The sequence below is a fragment of the Paramormyrops kingsleyae genome, chromosome 25 (genome assembly GCF_048594095.1).
Source record: "Paramormyrops kingsleyae isolate MSU_618 chromosome 25, PKINGS_0.4, whole genome shotgun sequence".
Classification (NCBI taxonomy): Eukaryota; Metazoa; Chordata; class Actinopteri; order Osteoglossiformes; family Mormyridae; genus Paramormyrops; species Paramormyrops kingsleyae.
In genome coordinates this window covers 20,731,230-20,749,499 of record NC_132821.1, presented here as the reverse complement: position 1 = coordinate 20,749,499, position 18,270 = coordinate 20,731,230, and the positions used below count along the sequence as shown (strand labels likewise).

The following is an 18,270-nucleotide window of genomic DNA, read 5'->3' as shown; positions in this document are numbered from 1 at the left end:
TGCTAGATGTTGTTGTTGGTGCTGCTGTGGATGTTGTAGTTGTCGTGGATGGTGTTGCAATTGATGCAGTTGTGCTAGATGTTGTTGTTGGTGCTGCTGTGGATGTTGTAGTGGTTATTCTTAATGGTGCAGTTGAAGCAGTTGTGCTTGATGTAGTGGTTGGTGCTGCTGTGGATGTTGTAGTGGTCGTAGATGGTGTTGCAATTGAAGCAGTTGTGCTAGATGTTGTTGTTGGTGCTGCTGTGGATGTTGTAGTGGTTATTGTTAGTGGTGCAGTTGAAGCAGTTGTGCTTGATGTAGTGGTTGGTGCTGCTGTGGATGTTGTAGTGCTCGTAGATGGTGTTGCAATTGATGCAGTTGTGCTAGATGTTGTTGTTGGTGCTGCTGTGGATGTTATAGTGGTCGTAGATGGTGTTGCAGTTGAAGCAGTTGTGCTTGATGTAGTGGTTGGTGCTGCTGTGGATGTTGTAGTGGTCGTTGATGGTGTTGCAGTTGATGCAGTTGTGCTTGATGTAGTGGTTGGTGCTGCTGTGGATGTTGTTGTGGTCGTAGATGGTGTTGCAGTTGAAGCAGTTGTGCTTGATGTAGTGGTTGGTGCTGCTGTGGATGTTGTAGTGGTCGTAGATGGTGTTGCAATTGATGCAGTTGTGCTAGATGTTGTTGTTGGTGCTGCTGTGGATGTTGTAGTGGTCGTAGATGGTGTTGCAGTTGAAGCAGTTGTGCTTGATGTAGTGGTTGGTGCTGCTGTGGATGTTGTAGTGGTCGTAGATGGTGTTGCAATTGATGCAGTTGTGCTAGATGTTGTTGTTGATGCTGTTGTGGATGTTGTAGTGGTCGTAGATGGTGTTGCAGTTGAAGCAGTTGTGCTTGATGTAGTGGTTGGTGCTGCTGTGGATGTTGTAGTGGTCGTTGATGGTGTTGCAGTTGATGCAGTTGTGCTTGATGTAGTGGTTGGTGCTGCTGTGGATGTTGTTGTGGCCGTAGATGGTGTTGCAGTTGAAGCAGTTGTGCTTGATGTAGTGGTTGGTGCTGCTGTGGATGTTGTAGTGGTCGTAGATGGTGTTGCAATTGATGCAGTTGTGCTAGATGTTGTTGTTGGTGCTGCTGTGGATGTTGTAGTGGTCGTAGATGGTGTTGCAGTTGAAGCAGTTGTGCTTGATGTAGTGGTTGGTGCTGCTGTGGATGTTGTAGTGGTCGTAGATGGTGTTGCAATTGATGCAGTTGTGCTAGATGTTGTTGTTGGTGCTGCTGTGGATGTTGTAGTGGTCGTAGATGGTGTTGCAGTTGAAGCAGTTGTGCTTGATGTAGTGGTTGGTGCTGCTGTGGATGTTGTAGTGGTAGTAGATGTTGTTGCAGTTGATGCAGTTGTGCTAGATGTTGTTGTTGGTGCTGCTGTGGATGTTGTAGTGGTCGTAGATGGTGTTGCAGTTGAACCAGTTGTGCTTGATGTAGTGGTTGGTGCTGCTGTGGATGTTGTAGTGGTCGTAGAAGGTGTTGCAATTGATGCAGTTGTGCTAGATGTTGTTGTTGGTGCTGCTGTGGATGTTGTAGTGGTCGTAGATGGTGTTGCAGTTGATGTAGTTGTAATTGATGCAGTGGTAGGTGCAGTTGATGCAGTTGTGCTTGATGTAGTGGTTGGTGCTGCTGTGGATGTTATAGTGGTCGTAGATGGTGTTGCAGTTGAAGCAGTTGTGCTTGATGTAGTGGTTGGTGCTGCTGTGGATGTTGTAGTGGTCGTAGATGGTGTTGCAATTGATGCAGTTGAGCTAGATGTTGATGTTGGTGCTGCTGTGGATGTTATAGTGGTCGTAGATGGTGTTGCAGTTGAAGCAGTTGTGCTTGATGTAGTGGTTGGTGCTGCTGTGGATGTTGTAGTGGTAGTAGATGGTGTTGCAGTTGAAGCAGTTGTGCTTGATGTTGTTGTTGGTGCTGCTGTGGATGTTATAGTGGTCGTAGATGGTGTTGCAGTTGAAGCAGTTGTGCTTGATGTAGTGGTTGGTGCTGCTGTGGATGTTGTAGTGGTCGTTGATGGTGTTGCAGTTGATGCAGTTGTGCTTGATGTAGTGGTTGGTGCTGCTGTGGATGTTGTTGTGGTCGTAGATGGTGTTGCAGTTGAAGCAGTTGTGCTTGATGTAGTGGTTGGTGCTGCTGTGGATGTTGTAGTGGTCGTAGATGGTGTTGCAATTGATGCAGTTGTGCTAGATGTTGTTGTTGGTGCTGCTGTGGATGTTGTAGTGGTCGTAGATGGTGTTGCAGTTGAAGCAGTTGTGCTTGATGTAGTGGTTGGTGCTGCTGTGGATGTTGTAGTGGTCGTAGATGCTGTTGCAATTGATGCAGTTGTGCTAGATGTTGTTGTTGGTGCTGCTGTGGATGTTGTAGTGGTCGTAGATGGTGTTGCAGTTGATGCAGTTGTGCTTGATGTAGTGGTTGGTGCTGCTGTGGATGTTGTAGTGGTAGTAGATGTTGTTGCAGTTGATGCAGTTGTGCTAGATGTTGTTGTTGGTGCTGCTGTGGATGTTGTAATGGTCATAGATGGTGTTGCAATTGATGCAGTTGTGCTTGATGAAGTGGTTGGTGCTGCTGTGGATGTTGTTGTGGTCGTAGATGGTGTTGCAATTGATGCAGTTGTGCTAGATGTTGTTGTTGGTGCTGCTGTGGATGTTGTAGTTGTCGTGGATGGTGTTGCAATTGATGCAGTTGTGCTAGATGTTGTTGTTGGTGCTGCTGTGGATGTTGTAGTGGTCGTAGATGGTGTTGCAATTGAAGCAGTTGTGCTAGATGTTGTTGTTGGTGCTGCTGTGGATGTTGTAGTTGTCGTGGATGGTGTTGCAATTGATGCAGTTGTGCTAGATGTTGTTGTTGGTGCTGCTGTGGATGTTGTAGTGGTTATTCTTAATGGTGCAGTTGAAGCAGTTGTGCTTGATGTAGTGGTTGGTGCTGCTGTGGATGTTGTAGTGGTCGTAGATGGTGTTGCAATTGAAGCAGTTGTGCTAGATGTTGTTGTTGGTGCTGCTGTGGATGTTGTAGTGGTTATTGTTAGTGGTGCAGTTGAAGCAGTTGTGCTTGATGTAGTGGTTGGTGCTGCTGTGGATGTTGTAGTGCTCGTAGATGGTGTTGCAATTGATGCAGTTGTGCTAGATGTTGTTGTTGGTGCTGCTGTGGATGTTATAGTGGTCGTAGATGGTGTTGCAGTTGAAGCAGTTGTGCTTGATGTAGTGGTTGGTGCTGCTGTGGATGTTGTAGTGGTCGTTGATGGTGTTGCAGTTGATGCAGTTGTGCTTGATGTAGTGGTTGGTGCTGCTGTGGATGTTGTTGTGGTCGTAGATGGTGTTGCAGTTGAAGCAGTTGTGCTTGATGTAGTGGTTGGTGCTGCTGTGGATGTTGTAGTGGTCGTAGATGGTGTTGCAATTGATGCAGTTGTGCTAGATGTTGTTGTTGGTGCTGCTGTGGATGTTGTAGTGGTCGTAGATGGTGTTGCAGTTGAAGCAGTTGTGCTTGATGTAGTGGTTGGTGCTGCTGTGGATGTTGTAGTGGTCGTAGATGGTGTTGCAATTGATGCAGTTGTGCTAGATGTTGTTGTTGGTGCTGCTGTGGATGTTGTAGTGGTCGTAGATGGTGTTGCAGTTGAAGCAGTTGTGCTTGATGTAGTGGTTGGTTCTGCTGTGGATGTTGTAGTGGTCGTTGATGGTGTTGCAGTTGATGCAGTTGTGCTTGATGTAGTGGTTGGTGCTGCTGTGGATGTTGTTGTGGTCGTAGATGGTGTTGCAGTTGAAGCAGTTGTGCTTGATGTAGTGGTTGGTGCTGCTGTGGATGTTGTAGTGGTCGTAGAAGGTGTTGCAATTGATGCAGTTGTGCTAGATGTTGTTGTTGGTGCTGGTGTGGATGTTGTAGTGGTCGTAGATGGTGTTGCAGTTGATGTAGTTGTAATTGATGCAGTGGTAGGTGCAGTTGAAGCAGTTGTGCTTGATGTAGTGGTTGGTGCTGCTGTGGCTGTTGTAGTGGTCGTTGAGGGCGTTGCAGTTGATGCAGTTGTGCTTGATGTAGTGGTTGGTGCTGCTGTGGATGTTATAGTGGTCGTAGATGGTGTTGCAGTTGAAGCAGTTGTGCTTGATGTAGTGGTTGGTGCTGCTGTGGATGTTGTAGTGGTCGTAGATGGTGTTGCAATTGATGCAGTTGTGCTAGATGTTGTTGTTGGTGCTGCTGTGGATGTTGTAGTGGTCGTAGATGGTGTTGCAGTTGAAGCAGTTGTGCTTGATGTGGTGGATGGTGCTGCTGTGGATGTTGTTGTGGTCGTAGATGGTGTTGCAGTTGAAGCTGTTGTGCTTGACGTAGTGGTTGGTGCTGCTGTGGATGTTGTAGTGGTCGTTGATGGTGTTGCAGTTGATGCAGTTGTGCTTGATGTAGTGGTTGGTGCTGCTGTGGATGTTGTTGTGGTCGTAGATGGTGTTGCAGTTGAAGCAGTTGTGCTTGATGTAGTGGTTGGTGCTGCTGTGGATGTTGTAGTGGTCGTAGATGGTGTTGCAATTGATGCAGTTGAGCTAGATGTTGATGTTGGTGCTGCTGTGGATGTTGTAGTGGTCGTAGATGGTGTTGCAGTTGAAGCAGTTGTGCTTGATGTAGTGGTTGGTGCTGCTGTGGATGTTGTAGTGGTAGTAGATGGTGTTGCAGTTGAAGCAGTTGTGCTAGATGTTGTTGTTGGTGCTGCTGTGGATGTTATAGTGGTCGTAGATGGTGTTGCAGTTGAAGCAGTTGTGCTTGATGTAGTGGTTGGTGCTGCTGTGGATGTTGTAGTGGTCGTTGATGGTGTTGCAGTTGATGCAGTTGTGCTTGATGTAGTGGTTGGTGCTGCTGTGGATGTTGTTGTGGTCGTAGATGGTGTTGCAGTTGAAGCAGTTGTGCTTGATGTAGTGGTTGGTGCTGCTGTGGATGTTGTAGTGGTCGTAGATGGTGTTGCAATTGATGCAGTTGTGCTAGATGTTGTTGTTGGTGCTGCTGTGGATGTTGTAGTGGTCGTAGATGGTGTTGCAAATGAAGCAGTTGTGCTTGATGTAGTGGTTGGTGCTGCTGTGGATGTTGTAGTGGTCGTAGATGCTGTTGCAATTGATGCAGTTGTGCTAGATGTTGTTGTTGGTGCTGCTGTGGATGTTGTAGTGGTCGTAGATGGTGTTGCAGTTGATGCAGTTGTGCTTGATGTAGTGGTTGGTGCTGCTGTGGATGTTGTAGTGGTAGTAGATGTTGTTGCAGTTGATGCAGTTGTGCTAGATGTTGTTGTTGGTGCTGCTGTGGATGTTGTAATGGTCATAGATGGTGTTGCAATTGATGCAGTTGTGCTTGATGAAGTGGTTGGTGCTGCTGTGGATGTTGTTGTGGTCGTAGATGGTGTTGCAATTGATGCAGTTGTGCTAGATGTTGTTGTTGGTGCTGCTGTGGATGTTGTAGTTGTCGTGGATGGTGTTGCAATTGATGCAGTTGTGCTAGATGTTGTTGTTGGTGCTGCTGTGGATGTTGTAGTGGTCGTAGATGGTGTTGCAATTGAAGCAGTTGTGCTAGATGTTGTTGTTGGTGCTGCTGTGGATGTTGTAGTTGTCGTGGATGGTGTTGCAATTGATGCAGTTGTGCTAGATGTTGTTGTTGGTGCTGCTGTGGATGTTGTAGTGGTTATTCTTAATGGTGCAGTTGAAGCAGTTGTGCTTGATGTAGTGGTTGGTGCTGCTGTGGATGTTGTAGTGGTCGTAGATGGTGTTGCAATTGAAGCAGTTGTGCTAGATGTTGTTGTTGGTGCTGCTGTGGATGTTGTAGTGGTTATTGTTAGTGGTGCAGTTGAAGCAGTTGTGCTTGATGTAGTGGTTGGTGCTGCTGTGGATGTTGTAGTGCTCGTAGATGGTGTTGCAATTGATGCAGTTGTGCTAGATGTTGTTGTTGGTGCTGCTGTGGATGTTATAGTGGTCGTAGATGGTGTTGCAGTTGAAGCAGTTGTGCTTGATGTAGTGGTTGGTGCTGCTGTGGATGTTGTAGTGGTCGTTGATGGTGTTGCAGTTGATGCAGTTGTGCTTGATGTAGTGGTTGGTGCTGCTGTGGATGTTGTTGTGGTCGTAGATGGTGTTGCAGTTGAAGCAGTTGTGCTTGATGTAGTGGTTGGTGCTGCTGTGGATGTTGTAGTGGTCGTAGATGGTGTTGCAATTGATGCAGTTGTGCTAGATGTTGTTGTTGGTGCTGCTGTGGATGTTGTAGTGGTCGTAGATGGTGTTGCAGTTGAAGCAGTTGTGCTTGATGTAGTGGTTGGTGCTGCTGTGGATGTTGTAGTGGTCGTAGATGGTGTTGCAATTGATGCAGTTGTGCTAGATGTTGTTGTTGGTGCTGCTGTGGATGTTGTAGTGGTCGTAGATGGTGTTGCAGTTGAAGCAGTTGTGCTTGATGTAGTGGTTGGTGCTGCTGTGGATGTTGTAGTGGTCGTAGATGGTGTTGCAGTTGATGTAGTTGTAATTGATGCAGTGGTAGGTGCAGTTGAAGCAGTTGTGCTTGATGTAGTGGTTGGTGCTGCTGTGGCTGTTGTAGTGGTCGTTGAGGGCGTTGCAGTTGATGCAGTTGTGCTTGATGTAGTGGTTGGTGCTGCTGTGGATGTTATAGTGGTCGTAGATGGTGTTGCAGTTGAAGCAGTTGTGCTTGATGTAGTGGTTGGTGCTGCTGTGGATGTTGTAGTGGTCGTAGATGGTGTTGCAATTGATGCAGTTGTGCTAGATGTTGTTGTTGGTGCTGCTGTGGATGTTGTAGTGGTCGTAGATGGTGTTGCAGTTGAAGCAGTTGTGCTTGATGTGGTGGATGGTGCTGCTGTGGATGTTGTTGTGGTCGTAGATGGTGTTGCAGTTGAAGCTGTTGTGCTTGACGTAGTGGTTGGTGCTGCTGTGGATGTTGTAGTGGTCGTAGATGGTGTTGCAGTTGAAGCAGTTGTGCTTGATGTAGTGGTTGGTGCTGCTGTGGATGTTGTAGTGGTCGTTGATGGTGTTGCAGTTGATGCAGTTGTGCTTGATGTAGTGGTTGGTGCTGCTGTGGATGTTGTTGTGGTCGTAGATGGTGTTGCAGTTGAAGCAGTTGTGCTTGATGTAGTGGTTGGTGCTGCTGTGGATGTTGTAGTGGTCGTAGATGGTGTTGCAATTGATGCAGTTGTGCTAGATGTTGTTGTTGGTGCTGCTGTGGATGTTGTAGTGGTCGTAGATGGTGTTGCAGTTGAAGCAGTTGTGCTTGATGTAGTGGTTGGTGCTGCTGTGGATGTTGTAGTGGTCGTAGATGTTGTTGCAATTGATGCAGTTGTGCTAGATGTTGTTGTTGGTGCTGCTGTGGATGTTGTAGTGGTCGTAGATGGTGTTGCAGTTGAAGCAGTTGTGCTTGATGTAGTGGTTGGTGCTGCTGTGGATGTTGTAGTGGTAGTAGATGTTGTTGCAGTTGATGCAGTTGTGCTAGATGTTGTTGTTGGTGCTGCTGTGGATGTTGTAGTGGTCGTAGATGGTGTTGCAGTTGAACCAGTTGTGCTTGATGTAGTGGTTGGTGCTGCTGTGGATGTTGTAGTGGTCGTAGAAGGTGTTGCAATTGATGCAGTTGTGCTAGATGTTGTTGTTGGTGCTGCTGTGGATGTTGTAGTGGTCGTAAATGGTGTTGCAGTTGATGTAGTTGTAATTGATGCAGTGGTAGGTGCAGTTGATGCAGTTGTGCTTGATGTAGTGGTTGGTGCTGCTGTGGATGTTATAGTGGTCGTAGATGGTGTTGCAGTTGAAGCAGTTGTGCTTGATGTAGTGGTTGGTGCTGCTGTGGATGTTGTAGTGGTCGTAGATGGTGTTGCAATTGATGCAGTTGAGCTAGATGTTGATGTTGGTGCTGCTGTGGATGTTATAGTGGTCGTAGATGGTGTTGCAGTTGAAGCAGTTGTGCTTGATGTAGTGGTTGGTGCTGCTGTGGATGTTGTAGTGGTAGTAGATGGTGTTGCAGTTGAAGCAGTTGTGCTTGATGTTGTTGTTGGTGCTGCTGTGGATGTTATAGTGGTCGTAGATGGTGTTGCAGTTGAAGCAGTTGTGCTTGATGTAGTGGTTGGTGCTGCTGTGGATGTTGTAGTGGTCGTTGATGGTGTTGCAGTTGATGCAGTTGTGCTTGATGTAGTGGTTGGTGCTGCTGTGGATGTTGTAGTGGTCGTAGATGGTGTTGCAATTGATGCAGTTGTGCTAGATGTTGTTGTTGGTGCTGCTGTGGATGTTGTAGTGGTCGTAGATGGTGTTGCAGTTGAAGCAGTTGTGCTTGATGTAGTGGTTGGTGCTGCTGTGGATGTTGTAGTGGTCGTAGATGCTGTTGCAATTGATGCAGTTGTGCTAGATGTTGTTGTTGGTGCTGCTGTGGATGTTGTAGTGGTCGTAGATGGTGTTGCAGTTGATGCAGTTGTGCTTGATGTAGTGGTTGGTGCTGCTGTGGATGTTGTAGTGGTAGTAGATGTTGTTGCAGTTGATGCAGTTGTGCTAGATGTTGTTGTTGGTGCTGCTGTGGATGTTGTAATGGTCATAGATGGTGTTGCAATTGATGCAGTTGTGCTTGATGAAGTGGTTGGTGCTGCTGTGGATGTTGTTGTGGTCGTAGATGGTGTTGCAGTTGAAGCAGTTGTGCTAGATGTTGTTGTTGGTGCTGCTGTGGATGTTGTAGTTGTCGTGGATGGTGTTGCAATTGATGCAGTTGTGCTAGATGTTGTTGTTGGTGCTGCTGTGGATGTTGTAGTGGTCGTAGATGGTGTTGCAATTGAAGCAGTTGTGCTAGATGTTGTTGTTGGTGCTGCTGTGGATGTTGTAGTTGTCGTGGATGGTGTTGCAATTGATGCAGTTGTGCTAGATGTTGTTGTTGGTGCTGCTGTGGATGTTGTAGTGGTTATTCTTAATGGTGCAGTTGAAGCAGTTGTGCTTGATGTAGTGGTTGGTGCTGCTGTGGATGTTGTAGTGGTCGTAGATGGTGTTGCAATTGAAGCAGTTGTGCTAGATGTTGTTGTTGGTGCTGCTGTGGATGTTGTAGTGGTTATTGTTAGTGGTGCAGTTGAAGCAGTTGTGCTTGATGTAGTGGTTGGTGCTGCTGTGGATGTTGTAGTGCTCGTAGATGGTGTTGCAATTGATGCAGTTGTGCTAGATGTTGTTGTTGGTGCTGCTGTGGATGTTATAGTGGTCGTAGATGGTGTTGCAGTTGAAGCAGTTGTGCTTGATGTAGTGGTTGGTGCTGCTGTGGATGTTGTAGTGGTCGTTGATGGTGTTGCAGTTGATGCAGTTGTGCTTGATGTAGTGGTTGGTGCTGCTGTGGATGTTGTTGTGGTCGTAGATGGTGTTGCAGTTGAAGCAGTTGTGCTTGATGTAGTGGTTGGTGCTGCTGTGGATGTTGTAGTGGTCGTAGATGGTGTTGCAATTGATGCAGTTGTGCTAGATGTTGTTGTTGGTGCTGCTGTGGATGTTGTAGTGGTCGTAGATGGTGTTGCAGTTGAAGCAGTTGTGCTTGATGTAGTGGTTGGTGCTGCTGTGGATGTTGTAGTGGTCGTAGATGGTGTTGCAATTGATGCAGTTGTGCTAGATGTTGTTGTTGGTGCTGCTGTGGATGTTGTAGTGGTCGTAGATGGTGTTGCAGTTGAAGCAGTTGTGCTTGATGTAGTGGTTGGTGCTGCTGTGGATGTTGTAGTGGTAGTAGATGTTGTTGCAGTTGATGCAGTTGTGCTAGATGTTGTTGTTGGTGCTGCTGTGGATGTTGTAGTGGTCGTAGATGGTGTTGCAGTTGAACCAGTTGTGCTTGATGTAGTGGTTGGTGCTGCTGTGGATGTTGTAGTGGTCGTAGAAGGTGTTGCAATTGATGCAGTTGTGCTAGATGTTGTTGTTGGTGCTGCTGTGGATGTTGTAGTGGTCGTAAATGGTGTTGCAGTTGATGTAGTTGTAATTGATGCAGTGGTAGGTGCAGTTGATGCAGTTGTGCTTGATGTAGTGGTTGGTGCTGCTGTGGATGTTATAGTGGTCGTAGATGGTGTTGCAGTTGAAGCAGTTGTGCTTGATGTAGTGGTTGGTGCTGCTGTGGATGTTGTAGTGGTCGTAGATGGTGTTGCAATTGATGCAGTTGAGCTAGATGTTGATGTTGGTGCTGCTGTGGATGTTATAGTGGTCGTAGATGGTGTTGCAGTTGAAGCAGTTGTGCTTGATGTAGTGGTTGGTGCTGCTGTGGATGTTGTAGTGGTAGTAGATGGTGTTGCAGTTGAAGCAGTTGTGCTTGATGTTGTTGTTGGTGCTGCTGTGGATGTTATAGTGGTCGTAGATGGTGTTGCAGTTGAAGCAGTTGTGCTTGATGTAGTGGTTGGTGCTGCTGTGGATGTTGTAGTGGTCGTTGATGGTGTTGCAGTTGATGCAGTTGTGCTTGATGTAGTGGTTGGTGCTGCTGTGGATGTTGTAGTGGTCGTAGATGGTGTTGCAATTGATGCAGTTGTGCTAGATGTTGTTGTTGGTGCTGCTGTGGATGTTGTAGTGGTCGTAGATGGTGTTGCAGTTGAAGCAGTTGTGCTTGATGTAGTGGTTGGTGCTGCTGTGGATGTTGTAGTGGTCGTAGATGCTGTTGCAATTGATGCAGTTGTGCTAGATGTTGTTGTTGGTGCTGCTGTGGATGTTGTAGTGGTCGTAGATGGTGTTGCAGTTGATGCAGTTGTGCTTGATGTAGTGGTTGGTGCTGCTGTGGATGTTGTAGTGGTAGTAGATGTTGTTGCAGTTGATGCAGTTGTGCTAGATGTTGTTGTTGGTGCTGCTGTGGATGTTGTAATGGTCATAGATGGTGTTGCAATTGATGCAGTTGTGCTTGATGAAGTGGTTGGTGCTGCTGTGGATGTTGTTGTGGTCGTAGATGGTGTTGCAGTTGAAGCAGTTGTGCTAGATGTTGTTGTTGGTGCTGCTGTGGATGTTGTAGTTGTCGTGGATGGTGTTGCAATTGATGCAGTTGTGCTAGATGTTGTTGTTGGTGCTGCTGTGGATGTTGTAGTGGTCGTAGATGGTGTTGCAGTTGAAGCAGTTGTGCTTGATGTAGTGGTTGGTGCTGCTGTGGATGTTGTAGTGGTCGTTGATGGTGTTGCAGTTGATGCAGTTGTGCTTGATGTAGTGGTTGGTGCTGCTGTGGATGTTGTTGTGGTCGTAGATGGTGTTGCAGTTGAAGCAGTTGTGCTTGATGTAGTGGTTGGTGCTGCTGTGGATGTTGTAGTGGTCGTAGATGGTGTTGCAATTGATGCAGTTGTGCTAGATGTTGTTGTTGGTGCTGCTGTGGATGTTGTAGTGGTCGTAGATGGTGTTGCAGTTGAAGCAGTTGTGCTTGATGTAGTGGTTGGTGCTGCTGTGGATGTTGTAGTGGTCGTAGATGGTGTTGCAATTGATGCAGTTGTGCTAGATGTTGTTGTTGGTGCTGCTGTGGATGTTGTAGTGGTCGTAGATGGTGTTGCAGTTGAAGCAGTTGTGCTTGATGTAGTGGTTGGTGCTGCTGTGGATGTTGTAGTGGTAGTAGATGTTGTTGCAGTTGATGCAGTTGTGCTAGATGTTGTTGTTGGTGCTGCTGTGGATGTTGTAGTGGTCGTAGATGGTGTTGCAGTTGAACCAGTTGTGCTTGATGTAGTGGTTGGTGCTGCTGTGGATGTTGTAGTGGTCGTAGAAGGTGTTGCAATTGATGCAGTTGTGCTAGATGTTGTTGTTGGTGCTGCTGTGGATGTTGTAGTGGTCGTAGATGGTGTTGCAGTTGATGTAGTTGTAATTGATGCAGTGGTAGGTGCAGTTGATGCAGTTGTGCTTGATGTAGTGGTTGGTGCTGCTGTGGATGTTATAGTGGTCGTAGATGGTGTTGCAGTTGAAGCAGTTGTGCTTGATGTAGTGGTTGGTGCTGCTGTGGATGTTGTAGTGGTCGTAGATGGTGTTGCAATTGATGCAGTTGAGCTAGATGTTGATGTTGGTGCTGCTGTGGATGTTATAGTGGTCGTAGATGGTGTTGCAGTTGAAGCAGTTGTGCTTGATGTAGTGGTTGGTGCTGCTGTGGATGTTGTAGTGGTAGTAGATGGTGTTGCAGTTGAAGCAGTTGTGCTTGATGTAGTGGTTGGTGCTGCTGTGGATGTTGTAGTGGTCGTAGATGGTGTTGCAATTGATGCAGTTGTGCTAGATGTTGTTGTTGGTGCTGCTGTGGATGTTGTAGTGGTCATAGATGGTGTTGCAGTTGAAGCAGTTGTGCTTAATGTAGTGGTTGGTGCTGCTGTGGATGTTGTAGTGGTCGTAGATGGTGTTGCAATTGATGCAGTTGTGCTAGATGTTGTTGTTGGTGCTGCTGTGGATGTTGTAGTGGTCATAGATGGTGTTGCAGTTGAAGCAGTTGTGCTTAATGTAGTGGTTGGTGCTGCTGTGGATGTTGTAGTGGTCGTAGATGGTGTTGCAATTGATGCAGCTGTGCTAGATGTTGTTGTTGGTGCTACTGTGGATGTTGTAGTGGTCGTAGATGGTGATGCAGTTGAAGCAGTTGTGCTTGATGTGGTGGATGGTGCTGCTGTGGATGTTGTTGTGGTCGTAGATGGTGTTGCAGTTGAAGCAGTTGTGCTTGATGTAGTGGTTGGTGCTGCTGTGGATGTTGTAGTGGTCGTAGATGTTGTTGCAATTGAAGCAGTTGTGCTAGATGTTGTTGTTGGTGCTGCTGTGGATGTTGTAGTGGTCGTAGATGGTGTTGCAGTTGAAGCAGTTGTGCTTGATGTAGTGGTTGTTGCTGCTGTGGATGTTGTAGTGGTAGTAGATGTTGTTGCAGTTGATGCAGTTGTGCTAGATGTTGTTGTTGGTGCTGCTGTGGATGTTGTAGTGGTCGTAGATGGTGTTGCAGTTGAACCAGTTGTACTTGATGTAGTGGTTGGTGCTGCTGTGGATGTTGTAGTGGTCGTAGAAGGTGTTGCAATTGATGCAGTTGTGCTAGATGTTGTTGTTGGTGCTGGTGTGGATGTTGTAGTGGTCGTAGATGGTGTTGCAGTTGATGTAGTTGTAATTGATGCAGTGGTAGGTGCAGTTGAAGCAGTTGTGCTTGATGTAGTGGTTGGTGCTGCTGTGGCTGTTGTAGTGGTCGTTGAGGGCGTTGCAGTTGATGCAGTTGTGCTTGATGTAGTGGTTGGTGCTGCTGTGGATGTTATAGTGGTCGTAGATGGTGTTGCAGTTGAAGCAGTTGTGCTTGATGTAGTGGTTGGTGCTGCTGTGGATGTTGTAGTGGTCGTAGATGGTGTTGCAATTGATGCAGTTGTGCTAGATGTTGTTGTTGGTGCTGCTGTGGATGTTGTAGTGGTCGTAGATGGTGTTGCAGTTGAAGCAGTTGTGCTTGATGTGGTGGATGGTGCTGCTGTGGATGTTGTTGTGGTCGTAGATGGTGTTGCAGTTGAAGCTGTTGTGCTTGACGTAGTGGTTGGTGCTGCTGTGGATGTTGTAGTGGTCGTAGATGGTGTTGCAATTGATGCAGTTGAGCTAGATGTTGTTGTTGGTGCTGCTGTGGATGTTATAGTGGTCGTAGATGGTGTTGCAGTTGAAGCAGTTGTGCTTGACGTAGTGGGTGGTGCTGCTGTGGATGTTGTAGTGGTAGTAGATGGTGTTGCAGTTGAAGCAGTTGTGCTTGATGTAGTGGTTGGTGCTGCTGTGGATGTTGTAGTGGTCGTAGATGTTGTTGCAATTGATGCAGTTGTGCTAGATGTTGTTGTTGGTGCTGCTGTGGATGTTGTAGTGGTCGTAGATGGTGTTGCAGTTGAAGCAGTTGTGCTTGATGTAGTGGTTGGTGCTGCTGTGGATGTTGTAGTGGTAGTAGATGTTGTTGCAGTTGATGCAGTTGTGCTAGATGTTGTTGTTGGTGCTGCTGTGGATGTTGTAGTGGTCGTAGATGGTGTTGCAGTTGAACCAGTTGTGCTTGATGTAGTGGATGGTGCTGCTGTGGATGTTGTAGTGGTCGTAGAAGGTGTTGCAATTGATGCAGTTGTGCTAGATGTTGTTGTTGGTGCTGCTGTGGATGTTGTAGTGGTCGTAGATGGTGTTGCAGTTGATGTAGTTGTAATTGATGCAGTGGTAGGTGCAGTTGAAGCAGTTGTGCTTGATGTAGTGGTTGGTGCTGCTGTTGATGTTGTAGTGGTCATTGAGGGCGTTGCAGTTGATGCAGTTGTGCTTGATGTAGTGGTTGGTGCTGCTGTGGATGTTATAGTGGTCGTAGATGGTGTTGCAGTTGATGTAGTTGTAATTGATGCAGTGGTAGGTGCAGTTGAAGCAGTTGTGCTTGATGTAGTGGTTGGTGCTGCTGTGGATGTTGTAGTGGTCGTTGAGGGCGTTGCAGTTGATGCAGTTGTGCTTGATGTAGTGGTTGGTGCTGCTGTGGATGTTATAGTGGTCGTAGATGGTGTTGCAGTTGAAGCAGTTGTGCTTGATGTAGTGGTTGGTGCTGCTGTGGATGTTGTAGTGGTCGTAGATGGTGTTGCAATTGATGCAGTTGTGCTAGATGTTGTTGTTGGTGCTGCTGTGGATGTTGTAGTGGTCGTAGATGGTGTTGCAGTTGAAGCAGTTGTGCTTGATGTGGTGGATGGTGCTGCTGTGGATGTTGTTGTGGTCGTAGATGGTGTTGCAGGTGAAGCTGTTGTGCTTGACGTAGTGGTTGGTGCTGCTGTGGATGTTGTAGTGGTCGTAGATGGTGTTGCAATTGATGCAGTTGAGCTAGATGTTGTTGTTGGTGCTGCTGTGGATGTTATAGTGGTCGTAGATGGTGTTGCAGTTGAAGCAGTTGTGCTTGACGTAGTGGGTGGTGCTGCTGTGGATGTTGTAGTGGTAGTAGATGGTGTTGCAGTTGAAGCAGTTGTGCTTGATGTAGTGGTTGGTGCTGCTGTGGATGTTGTAGTGGTCGTAGATGGTGTTGCAATTGATGCAGTTGTGCTAGATGTTGTTGTTGGTGCTGCTGTGGATGTTGTAGTGGTCGTAGATGGTGTTGCAGTTGAAGCAGTTGTGCTTGATGTAGTGGTTGGTGCTGCTGTGGATGTTGTAGAGATCGTAGATGGTGTTGCAATTGATGCAGTTGTGCTAGATGTTGTTGTTGGTGCTGCTGTGGATGTTGTAGTGGTCGTAGATGGTGTTGCAGTTGATGTAGTTGTAATTGATGCAGTGGTAGGTGCAGTTGAAGCAGTTGTGCTTGATGTAGTGATTGGTGCTGCTGTGGCTGTTGTAGTGGTCGTTGAGGGCATTGCAGTTGATGCAGTTGTGCTTGATGTAGTGGTTGGTGCTGCTGTGGATGTTATAGTGGTCGTAGATGGTGTTGCAGTTGAAGCAGTTGTGCTTGATGTAGTGGTTGGTGCTGCTGTGGATGTTGTAGTGGTCGTAGATGGTGTTGCAATTGATGCAGTTGTGCTAGATGTTGTTGTTGGTGCTGCTGTGGATGTTGTAGTGGTCGTAGATGGTGTTGCAGTTGAAGCAGTTGTGCTTGATGTGGTGGATGGTGCTGCTGTGGATGTTGTTGTGGTCGTAGATGGTGTTGCAGTTGAAGCTGTTGTGCTTGACGTAGTGGTTGGTGCTGCTGTGGATGTTGTAGTGGTCGTAGATGGTGTTGCAATTGATGCAGTTGAGCTAGATGTTGTTGTTGGTGCTGCTGTGGATGTTATAGTGGTCGTAGATGGTGTTGCAGTTGAAGCAGTTGTGCTTGACGTAGTGGGTGGTGCTGCTGTGGATGTTGTAGTGGTAGTAGATGGTGTTGCAGTTGAAGCAGTTGTGCTTGATGTAGTGGTTGGTGCTGCTGTGGATGTTGTAGTGGTCGTAGATGTTGTTGCAATTGATGCAGTTGTGCTAGATGTTGTTGTTGGTGCTGCTGTGGATGTTGTAGTGGTCGTAGATGGTGTTGCAGTTGAAGCAGTTGTGCTTGATGTAGTGGTTGGTGCTGCTGTGGATGTTGTAGTGGTAGTAGATGTTGTTGCAGTTGATGCAGTTGTGCTAGATGTTGTTGTTGGTGCTGCTGTGGATGTTGTAGTGGTCGTAGATGGTGTTGCAGTTGAACCAGTTGTGCTTGATGTAGTGGTTGGTGCTGCTGTGGATGTTGTAGTGGTCGTAGAAGGTGTTGCAATTGATGCAGTTGTGCTAGATGTTGTTGTTGGTGCTGCTGTGGATGTTGTAGTGGTCGTAGATGGTGTTGCAGTTGATGTAGTTGTAATTGATGCAGTGGTAGGTGCAGTTGAAGCAGTTGTGCTTGATGTAGTGGTTGGTGCTGCTGTTGATGTTGTAGTGGTCGTTGAGGGCGTTGCAGTTGATGCAGTTGTGCTTGATGTAGTGGTTGGTGCTGCTGTGGATGTTATAGTGGTCGTAGATGGTGTTGCAGTTGATGTAGTTGTAATTGATGCAGTGGTAGGTGCAGTTGAAGCAGTTGTGCTTGATGTAGTGGTTGGTGCTGCTGTGGATGTTGTAGTGGTCGTTGAGGGCGTTGCAGTTGATGCAGTTGTGCTTGATGTAGTGGTTGGTGCTGCTGTGGATGTTATAGTGGTCGTAGATGGTGTTGCAGTTGAAGCAGTTGTGCTTGATGTAGTGGTTGGTGCTGCTGTGGATGTTGTAGTGGTCGTAGATGGTGTTGCAATTGATGCAGTTGTGCTAGATGTTGTTGTTGGTGCTGCTGTGGATGTTGTAGTGGTCGTAGATGGTGTTGCAGTTGAAGCAGTTGTGCTTGATGTGGTGGATGGTGCTGCTGTGGATGTTGTTGTGGTCGTAGATGGTGTTGCAGTTGAAGCTGTTGTGCTTGACGTAGTGGTTGGTGCTGCTGTGGATGTTGTAGTGGTCGTAGATGGTGTTGCAATTGATGCAGTTGAGCTAGATGTTGTTGTTGGTGCTGCTGTGGATGTTATAGTGGTCGTAGATGGTGTTGCAGTTGAAGCAGTTGTGCTTGACGTAGTGGGTGGTGCTGCTGTGGATGTTGTAGTGGTAGTAGATGGTGTTGCAGTTGAAGCAGTTGTGCTTGATGTAGTGGTTGGTGCTGCTGTGGATGTTGTAGAGATCGTAGATGGTGTTGCAATTGATGCAGTTGTGCTAGATGTTGTTGTTGGTGCTGCTGTGGATGTTGTAGTGGTCGTAGATGGTGTTGCAGTTGATGTAGTTGTAATTGATGCAGTGGTAGGTGCAGTTGATGCAGTTGTGCTTGATGTAGTGGTTGGTGCTGCTGTGGATATTATAGTGGTCGTAGATGGTGTTGCAGTTGAAGCAGTTGTGCTTGATGTAGTGGTTGGTGCTGCTGTGGATGTTGTAGTGGTCGTAGATGGTGTTGCAATTGATGCAGTTGTGCTAGATGTTGTTGTTGGTGCTGCTGTGGACGTTGTAGTGGTCGTAGATGGTGTTGCAGTTGAAGCAGTTGTGCTTGATGTAGTGGTTGGTGCTGCTGTGGATGTTGTAGTGGTCGTAGATGGTGTTGCAATTGATGCAGTTGTGCTAGATGTTGTTGTTGGTGCTGCTGTGGACGTTGTAGTGGTCGTAGATGGTGTTGCAGTTGAAGCAGTAGTGCTTGATGTAGTGGTTGGTGCTGCTGTGGATGTTGTAGTGGTCGTAGATGGTGTTGCAATTGATGCAGTTGTGCTAGATGTTGTTGTTGGTGCTGCTGTGGATGTTGTGGTCATAGGTGGTGTTGCAGTTGAAGCAGTTGTGCTTGATGTAGTGGTTTGTGCTGCTGTGGATGTTGTAGTGGTCGTAGATGGTGTTGCAATTGATGCAGTTGTGCTAGGTGTTGTTGTTGGTGCTGCTGTGGATGTTATAGTGGTCGTAGATGGTGTTGCAGTTGATGTAGTTGTAATTGATGCAGTGGTAGGTGCAGTTGAAGCAGTTGTGCTTGATGTAGTGGTTGGTGCTGCTGTGGATGTTGTAGTGGTCGTTGAGGGCGTTGCAGTTGATGCAGTTGTGCTTGATGTAGTGGTTGGTGCTGCTGTGGATGTTATAGTGGTCGTAGATGGTGTTGCAGTTGAAGCAGTTGTGCTTGATGTAGTGGTTGGTGCTGCTGTGGATGTTGTAGTGGTCGTAGATGGTGTTGCAATTGATGCAGTTGTGCTAGATGTTGTTGTTGGTGCTGCTGTGGATGTTATAGTGGTCGTAGATGGTGTTGCAGTTGAAGCAGTTGTGCTTGATGTAGTGGTTGGTGCTGCTGTGGATGTAGTAGTGGTCGTAGATGGTGTTGCAGTTGATGTAGTTGTAATTGATGTAGTGGTTGGTGCTGCTGTGGATGTTATAGTGGTCGTAGATGGTGTTG

General features: G+C 47.0%; 2 protein-coding genes across 2 annotated transcripts in view; both read right to left on the bottom strand.

The window, feature by feature from the left end:
* LOC111861086 (uncharacterized) overlaps positions 1-18,270 on the bottom strand; it is a 167,139-nt gene that overhangs the window by 83,262 nt on the left and 65,607 nt on the right. The gene's annotated exons all lie outside the window — the stretch shown is intronic.
* LOC140583135 (uncharacterized) lies at positions 115-17,754 on the bottom strand. Its single transcript, XM_072707775.1, has 8 exons — positions 17,068-17,754; positions 16,636-16,797; positions 10,552-11,832; positions 6,880-7,620; positions 5,044-5,928; positions 1,846-1,932; positions 1,084-1,569; positions 115-119 (listed from the first exon to the last, which is right to left on the bottom strand). Exons 1-8 carry the CDS (start codon positions 17,645-17,647, stop codon positions 115-117), a joined length of 4,227 nt encoding a protein of 1,408 aa, XP_072563876.1. The 5' UTR covers positions 17,648-17,754.

Bases quoted from the DNA above. Each gene is read 5' to 3' on its own strand.
- LOC140583135 (XM_072707775.1), bottom strand. From the start codon at position 17,647: ATGACCACAACATCCACAGCAGCACCAACAACAACATCTAGCACAACT. The intron at 1,933-5,043 runs GCACAACTGCTT...TAACATCCACAG, and splicing joins AGCACCAACCACTACATCAA to CAGCACCAACAACAACATCA. The intron at 1,570-1,845 runs CATCAAGCACAA...CTACATCAACTG, and splicing joins CACAGCAGCACCAACCACTA to CAACACCATCTACGACCACT.